Source organism: Salvelinus fontinalis, chromosome 21, assembly GCF_029448725.1.
Source record: "Salvelinus fontinalis isolate EN_2023a chromosome 21, ASM2944872v1, whole genome shotgun sequence".
NCBI classification, from domain to species: domain Eukaryota; kingdom Metazoa; phylum Chordata; class Actinopteri; order Salmoniformes; family Salmonidae; genus Salvelinus; species Salvelinus fontinalis.
The window spans coordinates 42,811,776-42,822,477 of NC_074685.1; the positions used below are offsets into that span (position 1 = coordinate 42,811,776).

The window sequence follows — 10,702 nt, forward strand, 5'->3', positions numbered from 1 at the left end:
ACACATTTTCTTACCCTATAAAAATAAATTGAACTCTATTTTAAGACTATTAAATACTCTGTTAGAATTGTAAGTGTATGTATGTCCCTTGAGGTCCTTGTGTAATTGTTATGTGATTTTGTACCCCCTGGCTCGATTGTCCATTATATATAATCTATATATACTTGTGTTCCCTTATGTACTTTCTGTATTGATTTGTTGTTAATAAAATAAAAAATAAAAATAAATACATTTAAAAAAAGAGAGATGCTGTACTTAGACACTCATTGGCCCCCATACAAAAACTCCTTGCTTTGTGTGCGAAAACTAAAAACGCCACCTGCTGGAGAGAGACAGGTTTTGCGCCGAGTTGGGCCTCTCGCTTCCATTTTGTAAAGTTTGTGAAATCACAAAGACTACATTACCCATCTCGCTTCCTCTTTGGTAAAGTTTGTGAAAGCACAACGACTACATTACCCATCTCGCACTGGGCACGCACGGCTCCGACGAAACAAATAAGGATGCAGCGAGACAAAACAGGAAACGCCGCCGGGGCTGAAAAGTATGAATATATTCATATCTAATGTCCATTGTGAGATTTAACGTTTTTTAGAACATATATTATCTAATTCTGCTTGATTTGGTGTACTTATGTTAGAGTAACATTTGGTAATTCTGGCGAAACCTCTCCCTAACGTGACCTTTTACTTTTCTAAGGCCTGACCGGGAGGCCGCCATTATGTCCAAATACTACGACGGAGTCGAATTCCCTTTCTGTGATGAGTTTTCTAAATATGAAAAGCTTGCCAAGATCGGCCAAGGGACCTTTGGGTAACATTTCTAGTGGTTATTTAGTGAAAAGGTTCCTGACAACAACATCGCTAACGTTAAGGAGAACGTGCCTGACGGCAAGCTAACTACAGTAGCTTGTTTTCTTGAAAGACAACTAACGTTAATATATCCAGCTAGTTTAGCAATCTAAAATGCATTTGTCGACACCTGCATATGCTGTTTTATCAACACCTGTGTTGATAGTGACGTTAGGTTCTGAGTTCATAACCTGAATATTAACATAACTAAGGTAACTTCACGTTAGCCAGTTTCAGAAGAACACTTAGCATATTTGATATTCTTGTCATTGGCACACGTTCTATATTTTCATCTTACCATACTTTACCTTTCCAGGGAGGTGTTCAAAGCCAAACACAGACAGACTGGGAAGAAGGTAGCACTGAAGAAAGTGTTGATGGAGAATGAGAAAGAAGGGGTAAGAGGGACAACAAAGCCACGTCTCTAGCTATCTGCCCTGCATGAGATTAATATCAACATTCCAACATTATACACACAGAAGATGCATGCTGTCAAACTGTATCATTTTTATTGGACAGGCTAGTGGTAAACAATGGCACACTATAAACATACATGGATGCAAATAGTAATCTTCTTTGTCACAGTTTCCTATCACTGCTTTGAGAGAGATCAAGATTCTGCAGCTCTTGAAACATGAGAACGTTGTCAACCTCATAGAGATCTGTCGAACCAAAGGTGAGTGTCAGTCATGCATTCCCAGTAGCAACCTACAGCTTGCATGGGGCCGTCCATATTGTTTGTGGTCAAAAAGCAGTATTGGATTACCAATCCAGACTTGTGTGTGGAGTGGTTGCGTGTGTAATTACTCAATCTTCTCATCAACACACAGCCACCCAGTTCAACCGCTACAAAGGAAGCATCTACCTGGTGTTTGACTTCTGTGAGCACGACCTGGCAGGGTTGCTAAGCAACGCCAATGTGAAATTCACCTTGGCTGAGATCAAGAAGGTGATGCAGATGCTGCTGAATGGACTCTACTATATCCACAGAAACAAGGTGAGGCTACGGTCCATTTATGACCGACTCCCATCCATAGTCACTGTAACCTAGAAAGGGAAAAACTAATGATCATAGACAGCACAGTAGGGTTTGGATCAAAGCTGTAGTTTGTAAAGGGTAAAACGTTTTTAGACTGAATTTGATTCCTATTGTACAATACAACAAACCTGTATCATCATTGCTGGTCTTTTCACCAAATGCACTGCATGTTGAAATCAGCCATTTAACATTGTGCCTCTCGGTGGACACCTTCCTCCTCTCAGATCTTACACAGAGACATGAAGGCGGCCAACGTGCTCATCACCCGAGACGGCGTGCTGAAGCTGGCAGACTTTGGGCTGGCGCGAGCCTTCAGCCTGGCCAAAAACAGCCAGGGCAACCGCTACACCAACCGTGTGGTCACACTCTGGTACAGGCCCCCAGAGCTGCTTCTAGGTAAGGAACCCATCTGTCTGGAGCATAGTGTAGGGTACATGCCCAAATCCCCTAGCGCAGCGTTTCCCAAACCTCTCCTCCAGTACCCCCAGCCAGTCCACTTTTGTGCCGTATTCGAGAACTAACAGCTGATTTAACTAATGAAGGACTTGATAATTGGGTGACCATTTTGAATCGGCTTAGCTACTTCTGGAAAACATCAAGGAAGTGGGGGTAGTCAAGGAGCGGTCCGGGCAAAGGACATTTTTTCAAAAGGTGGCATTTCTATGAAAGCTATATGTAACTGTCTCTATAAATAACTATTTTTTTTACACAATCCCAGGCTATTTATACAGTTACCAGACATTGATATGCTGAGCTTACTTGTAGCAATATGTGTAATTTAATGGCATGTAAACTGAGAGCTACATTGTTTTGTCAGGCGAGAGAGACTACGGACCTCCCATTGACCTGTGGGGTGCAGGCTGCATCATGGCGGAGATGTGGACACGCAGTCCCATCATGCAAGGCAACACAGAACAGCACCAGCTCACACTCATCAGTCAGCTGTGTGGCTCTATCACGGCAGAGGTATGCACACAAACCACATTCAAACACACACACGGACACATACCCACACACAAACCATATCAGGGTCAATTACAGTCAATAACATTCAGCCGTGGGCTGAGTTTTCCTTGAGCTGATGATCGGGGTGGGGGGGGGGCATTGTTATAAATTACTTGTACACTGCCAATTGAGCTCAAGAATCCCAAACAGATAGTATTTGACAAAAACAGAATAATTTCCAACCTTTATTACAATGGGATACGATCACATGTTCCTCTATTTATGTATGGGAATACTTGAAACGATTACCTAAATTAAAATACCTTGATTTCTGACACTGAGCTGATTTCTTTGATTTTACATTTTTATGTCCAAGGAACTTAATTAACACCACAGTGTAACCACCAGTTTAACACAAACAAATTCTCATTCACCATTCAATTCCTACCCTGAACTCTTCCCCCATCAGGTATGGCCAGGCGTGGACAAGAAGTACGAGCTTTACCAGAAGATGGAGCTGCCCAAGGGCCAGAAGAGGAAAGTGAAGGACCGCCTCAAAGCCTATGTCAAGGACCCGTACGCCCTGGACCTGATTGACAAGCTCCTAGTCTTAGACCCGGCGCAGAGGACGGACAGCGACGATGCTCTGAACCACGACTTCTTCTGGTCAGACCCCATGCCCTCGGACCTGAAGAACATGCTCTCCACACATAACACGTCCATGTTTGAGTACCTGGCCCCGCCCCGCCGGAGAGGTCACATGCCCCAGCAGCCGGCCAATCAGAACAGGAACCCGGCCACGACGAGTCAGACGGAGTTTGACCGGGTGTTTTGATTGGACTAAGGAGTTGGAGGAGGGCGAGTGGCAGACTGTTGCAAGGCAGAAAGTGGTGAGGCCCAGTTGGCGTAAGACTGATCTTAGGGAACTGTAGCGTTCTTTCCAAGTGGAGGCTATTGTGGGGGCAACACGAGGAAAATGTGGACGTTTCTTCAAGCAGTATTGTTCTCCTGTTCATGTTCTATCACATTAGTCTGTCCTCTGCCTCGGGCATTTGATAAAGCGTTGAGATAGTACTGTGTTGTTATTGGGTGGGATTTCAATTCAATAACTCATTTGCTTCTTCTTACGCTTACTTGACCTTGTCTTGGAAGATGTGAAAGGTTTTATAGGGTGTAAAGGATTTGTGATGAACTAGGCCTACGCTTCAGCTACGTGACTGCTAGATGGAGCTGTAGCTCTCACAAAACCTGCCCGGTCCTTTCAGAGTCAACAAAGACAGGAAGCAAATTATTGGATTGGTATCCAGCACTCCATGGGCATAGACGTGCGTTCAGTGGGTTGCTCCGAGAACAATACCTCTAGTGTTGGAACACGTCCAAGAACCACACACACACACAAAGGATTGACACAAGCCATCAAGACAGCGATTCTTATCGCTAGAACCAATAGTTTCCTCTTTTTTTTCACTGTTTTGTTCATTTTAAAACATTTCTTTTTTATATTGTACGATCATGAGTTTTGCCAGGTATCTTTGTGGTGTATGCGATACGTTGTCAGTATAGTTACACTAATAAACCTCACTGATACACTGCCATTTATTGTCCTGGAATTATTGTCCTGTCTGACATCACCCTATGGAGAATGGCAACATGGAATCTTATAGCAGGTTTATAAAGCATATTTCCGCCTAGATTTTTTTTTTTTTTATACGAATTGAGACAAGCGAGCCATTTGACTATAAAGCCACCCTATATGTGCATTGATAATGATGGTTTATAGAAAATTTCACCAATGACTTATCGTTCCCAAACAACCATTTGGCACTTATTTCGGTATAGCTAGAGAGAGTTAGGCCAGGATTCAATCCGATCACTCTTTGTTCTCTATGTACCATTTAAAGGTAATTTTAGAATGAGCCGACATGCAGCATTCACCGTGAATGCAGTCCGCTAGCACGGGAACATTGCATAGCCAACAAAGCGTGATCGGATTGAATCCTGGCCTTAGGGTTCAGGTAAGCAATGGTTCCAGGCCTCAGAATAGTTGAAGTGGAGCTTTACTATTGCTGTCACCTACTTGCTCAGATGGATGTGGTAGAATCTAGATGTGCTTGGGATTTGAAAAAAGGGCATTTGCAGATTCCCTGTAACTATTTTGTATACCATTACAGTACTACTGTTTACAGTTGTGGAAAAAATTATTACCAATCTTTTTTTGAGAACAACTGTCCAGGGATGGGCAACTGAACTGTAGGCATGTGGATCCATTTGGTTCTCAACTTCTTGTTAAGAGTTAAATTAGTAGAATTGATAAGGTGAAATTTGGTTATGCATCAGCAGTTCTGTTATGTCAGTCACTGACAGAGACTCAATTAGCCCATGTCAGCTAAAAGTTTTATATTTAACAAAAATAGAAACGCAACATGTTAAGTACTGGTTTCATGACTTGAAATAAAAGATCCCAGAAATATTCCACAAGCACAAATAGCTTATTTCCTGCAAATTTTGTGCGAAAATTTGGTTACATCCCTGTTAGTGATGTTTTTATTCTTAATCCATCCACCTGACAGGTGTGGCATATCAAGAAGATGATTAAACAGCATGATCCACAGGTGCACCTTGTGCTGGGGGCAAAAGGCCATTTTAAAATGTGCAGTTTTGTCACAATGCCACAGATGTGTCAAGTTTTGAGGGAGTGTGCAATTGTCACAATGACTGCAGGAAAGTCTACCAGAGCTGTTGCCAGAGAATTTAATGTTAATTTCTCTACCATAAGCCGTCTCCAACTTCTTTTTAGAAAATTTGGCAATACGTCCAACCGGTCTCACAACCGCAGGTCACGTGTAAGTAACCACGCCAGCCCAGGACCTGTAAATCTGGCTTCTGCACCTGCAGGATCGTCGAGGAGGGGGGGGGGGGGGGTACGGATGGGTATTTCTGTCTGTAATAAAGCCCTTTTTTGGGGAAAAACTCATTCTGATTGGCAGGGCCGGTCCTTGCCGCTCTGCCGCCATGGGCGGGACCAAAAAATACAGCCCCCATCTAAAAAAAAAAAAAAGAAATCCAGACGAAGTTATGTTTAATTTAGGTTCTGAATGAAAGGTATGTTTAAAGTCCTTTTCCAGGATGTTGAAAAATAGTTTTTTCCCGGATATTGAAATCAGATATATTTTCAGTTCTGAATGAATGTTGAAAATATGTATTTTTGGATTTTGAAATCAGCCTAATTTCTGGTTGATTAAAAGTAATTTATAGACGTCTATGTTTGGGCTAAATCAAGGCTGGTCCAGACCGGATGAAATCTGAACCAAACATAGAGACGTTTATGATTGGTTCAGATTTGGTCCGGACTATTTGATCAGAGAAACCTGTATGATGTAGAAAGTGTCAGTCTCATTACATTGTCATACATTTTATGTCCAGCCTGTAGGCTACAGAAAAGGGCACATACCTCATCCTTTATCTGCTACATGATTTATCTTAGATCATTTTTTGGACAGAACATTGGTGGAGCACTACAGAGATGCATCTCTCCAACAGTACCCTGGAGCGGCACACTGGGAATGGACAAGCTAAATATTTTGCGCCCCTGCCTTTGACAAAGTTGCCACTGCTTATCAAAGGGCGGCATCATCATATTTGAAATTGTTGCATGTTGCGTTCATATTTCTGTTCAGTATAGATTGCTGAATTAGAACTAGATTCAATCAGTTCTGCGTTAACCCGCGATAACCGACAACTGCATAGCAGTTTCATTGTTTTTATTTAGGCAATCTCAGAGGTGTATTATTGCATTGGGGCTGTCAAATCAGACAATGGCTCCTGGCGTTATACCTATCGCTGACATTGCCATTGGATGCACCGACTCTTATTAGTAATAATCCCATGCAACCTTGTTACAAGTTGGAACACTGGAATGTGTGATGTAATATACACCTGCGTTAGGTTGATATGAATCCTTATTTTGTTTAATGATTTTCAATTTGAGTGTAATTACACTTTCTCGTTCTGAACTTCTTATGTGAGTGGGACAGCTGTAGCTTGGTGACAATGACCACTGGAGCAGACGCTCACCGATTTCACAGCTAGCAGTTACACCTTTTATACCATCAAAACACCAGCTATGCGGTTGTCGGCTATTGCCGGTTAGCGCTTGATCGGATTGAATCTAAGCCTTTGTCCAGCTATCTAACTTGTAGTAATCATGGTAGAATGACTGACCAGTGGTCTCCCCATTGATTTTGTTAGTTACTCTTACTCAGATTTCTAAATGTTGCTTAGGGCCCCCCAAAGGCTAAGGCCTGTTCTGACTGCATGTGTGGGTATGGCTGTAGGTACGCAGACCCGCGAGCCACTGTGGCCCGCATGATGAGTTCGGATTTTTTGTGGCCCCCAACCCAATCAAGGTTGTCCATCTCTGCTCTAAACTAAATGAGGTCAGCTTAGAAAATGTTGTCAAAAGTGTAGGATAAGATGGTTTGGGCTAATTAGGCTACATCTACACAGGCAGGCCAATTCTGATATTTTTTCCACTAATTGGTCTTTTGACCAATCACATCAGATCTTTTCACATTACATATTTTTCTGAGCTGATCTGATTGGTCTGCCTGTGTAAATGCAGCATTGGTGGTTCACGGCAGAGAAAAGTTGGATACTGCTGGTTATGTATCTGTGGCTTGTATGCTTTTAAGGAGCTTTGGCACTTCTCATTTCATGAGATTACTCTGGACCCTGTGGTCTCTTATGTTGCTATGAGAGCACTAGGGCCACAGAGATTATTTATATTCATTTGGACACATTCTTCAGAACCTCCAAGATCAACTGGCGGTGGCAGCCTAGACCAGCTGGATCAAAAGTGCAAATGACAAACAAGTAACCTGTTTTGGTGTCGGTAGCTAACTAGCAATATAATCTCTCCTTTCGTGTGAGGCAGCGTTGTTTAGTACAGTATCATTTTGTATTAATTCAGCCATGATAGGGTTGCTAGTACCACTACAAACTAAGCTAGCCAAGTTGAGCTTTGTTTGCTATACCCAAAATGTACTGTAGTCTATTATAACGTTAGCTAGCTAGCTTCGCTTGCCTCAGTGCATCTTATTAGGAGCAAAACCTGATTTTTTTTTGATGATGATGAAGAGCAAAGGAATTACTTTGGATTTATATTAGTCTTTGAGTAACAATACCTGTGTTATGTAACTAGCTAGCTAACGCATGTCTGTGAGATGTGTCATATTCTGCATTGTGCTGATACAGCACGAATACAGACAGTACACAATGATTGCCCATGAAAGTCTAATCGTGTTTTTGTCATTCTCTCACAGACAATACCACTTGGTGGCCTATAGATCATTTTTATTATCCCTTTTTCTCCCCAATTTCGTGGTATCAGTCTTGTCCCATCGCTGCAACTCCCGTACGGACTCGGGAGAGGCGAAGGTCGAGAGCCGTGCGTCCACGGAAACACAACCCAGCCAAGCCGCACTGCTTCTTGACCCAATGCCCGCTGAACCCGGAAGCCAGCCACACCAATGTGTCAGCGTTGTACTGCGCCCCGGCCCGCCACAGAAGTCGCTAGTGAGCAATGGGACAAGAACATCCCTGACGGCCAAACCCTCCCCTAACCCGGACGACGCTGGGCCAATTCTGCGCCGCCCCATGGGTCTCCCAGTCGTGGCCAGCTTCTGGACTCGAACCAGGATCTCTAGTGACACAGCTAGCTCTGCGATGCAGCGTCTTAGACCACTGCGCCACTCGGGAGGCTGCCTAAAGATAGTTTTTGAAGTTTGTTTTACGTGTGGATAAGCTAGGTACAGGACATGAAATCCACTTGCCTGCGTGTGTTGTTAGGGCCATTCAAGCAATTTATCCCTGACAAGATGGACATTATGTTGGATACAAATTTGATGTTGATGACTCGAGGAGATGTGAAAGGTCCATAACAACAATCACCCCTTGTATTAAAGTGACTCCGAACACCCTGCACCCACCAAACACAGCATATCCAAGTATTCCCTTTGTAGAACTGTAGTATTTATTATAGACGTTAGTAGTATCTTTCTCTTCTACTGTATATATGTAATACATTGCCATAACTGTTCCTGCATTCTGCTGTGTAAACTCACCTCGGTCTTCAGAGTAAATCAAATTTATCTTGAATACAATCCATGTCTACTTAGTATTTGCTACTTATTTACTTGCCAACAAATGAAAGTTTAAATGATACACCAACTCCCTGCATCATTTGTAACAGTAAGATTGTAGCTAGTTACTTCCAAATACATTTCGTGAATATCACAATTTATTGATCCAGAAGTTAAATTCAACACTTTATTGGTTTCAGATGCAGCTGGAATCATTTAGTCACAAGTCAGTCACTTGTACAAAAAAAAGAAAGAAAGATGTAAAACACCATTATATACATAGGTAAAACAGCTATCAATATCTATAGAACAATGCAGTTCTGAGCATACTACGCATTTCATATTCTACTACAACGTCAGCCTAAATTGATTATGAATGTTGTGTTGGCTGAATGTTCCAGGCAGGGTCCTGAATGTTCTTCAGCTTGTGAGCCTCATCTTGTTTTGGACAATGGCAGCTGGTCTGTCAGAACTTCATGAGCTCCATGACCTTAGACTCATAGACTATACACTTTGGCTCCTGCCAGCCCTGTGCAGACTTTTCCTCTTCCGAGTCAGATGATGTTGAGCTTGAGCTTGTTCCTGGCTGGAAGCTTTCATCCAATGGGTCAACAGGATTTGTACTATTAAAGCTGGTGTCAGGGTCAGCAGTAGCAGCAGTAGGATTAGTCTGTAGGACATACACTAGTCAGTGATTAGCCACCATTTTACTACTTTGTTCCTATCAATACACACTCAAACAAAGTACTATATCCACCCGTTCTCCTCATGTCAATAGATCATGCATACTAACCTTAACACACAATACCCACCCCCAAAAGACACCAATTTAGACTTCAATCTTTGCATAATCAATCAAATGTATTTATAAAGCCCTATTTACATCAGCTGATGTCACAAAGTGCTGTACAGAAACCCAGCCTAAAACCCCAAACAGCAAGCAATGCAGATGTAGAAGCACGGTGGCTAGGAAAAACTCCCTGGAAAGGCAGGAACTTAGGAAGAAACCTAGAGAGGAACCAGGCTCTGAGGGGTGACCAGTCCTTTTCTGGCTGTGCCGGGTGGAGATTATAACAGTACATGGCCAAGATGTTCAAACCTTCATAGATGACCAGCAGGGTCAAATAATAATAATCACAGTGGTTGTAGAGGGTGCAACATGTCAGCACCTCAGGAGTAAATGTCAGTTGGCATTTCATAGCCGATCATTCAGAGTTAGTGACAGCAGGTGCGGTAGAGAGAGAGCGTCGAAAACAGCAGGTCCGGGACAAGGTAGCACGTCTGGTGAACATGTCAGGGTTCCATAGCCGCAGGCAGAACAGTTGAAACTGGAGCAGCAGCACGACCAGGTGGACTGGGGACAGCAAGGAGTCATCAGGCCAGGTAGTCCTGAGGCATGGTCCTAGGGCTCAGGTCCTCCGAGAGAAGAGAAAGAGAGAGAATTAGAGGGAGCACACTTAAATTCACACAGGACACCAGATAAGACAGGATAAATATTCCAGATATAACAGACTGACCCTAGCCCCCCGACACATAAACTATTGCAGCATAATTATTGGAGGCTGAGACAGGATCAACTTGGCTTCCGTAATACAGAGACAACTAAAGTAGAAGTTGTAGCTAGACTACTTGTAAACACACCAGCTATGACAACAAGACACAGACCATGTTTATGCCTAGCTCCAGTATATTTATTTGCTCATTATGGAGTCATGGAAAGATTTAGAAAA

At 42.9% G+C, this 10,702-nt stretch overlaps 1 protein-coding gene and 1 long non-coding RNA gene across 3 annotated transcripts; both read left to right on the forward strand.

Moving 5' to 3' along the window:
* The first annotated feature begins 437 nt into the window (after positions 1-437).
* cdk9 (cyclin-dependent kinase 9 (CDC2-related kinase)) lies at positions 438-4,427 on the forward strand. 2 transcript variants are annotated; one of them, XM_055875326.1, is made up of 8 exons: positions 438-541; positions 697-810; positions 1,165-1,246; positions 1,434-1,524; positions 1,679-1,845; positions 2,112-2,283; positions 2,705-2,853; positions 3,302-4,427. In XM_055875326.1, exons 1-8 carry the CDS (start codon positions 501-503, stop codon positions 3,665-3,667), a joined length of 1,182 nt encoding a protein of 393 aa, XP_055731301.1. In that variant the 5' UTR covers positions 438-500; the 3' UTR covers positions 3,668-4,427. The 2 variants fall into 2 exon arrangements, with proteins under 2 accessions (XP_055731301.1, XP_055731302.1); XM_055875327.1 differs by lacking the exon at positions 438-541 and having other exon boundaries at positions 717-1,060.
* Positions 4,428-6,217: 1,790 nt separating this feature from the next.
* On the forward strand, positions 6,218-9,053 carry LOC129818952 (uncharacterized). The gene is made up of 2 exons (XR_008753987.1): positions 6,218-7,704; positions 8,222-9,053. It is a non-coding gene; the product is annotated as an uncharacterized LOC129818952 (long non-coding RNA).
* The last annotated feature ends 1,649 nt before the right edge of the window (positions 9,054-10,702 follow it).

Excerpts from the sequence above, each read along its gene's own strand:
- cdk9 (XM_055875326.1), top strand. The coding sequence starts at position 501 with ATGCAGCGAGACAAAACAGGAAACGCCGCCGGGGCTGAAAA. Across the intron at positions 1,247-1,433 it reads TGGAGAATGAGAAAGAAGGG|TTTCCTATCACTGCTTTGAG; the intron begins GTAAGAGGGACA and ends TCTTTGTCACAG. Across the intron at positions 1,846-2,111 it reads ACTATATCCACAGAAACAAG|ATCTTACACAGAGACATGAA; the intron begins GTGAGGCTACGG and ends TCCTCCTCTCAG.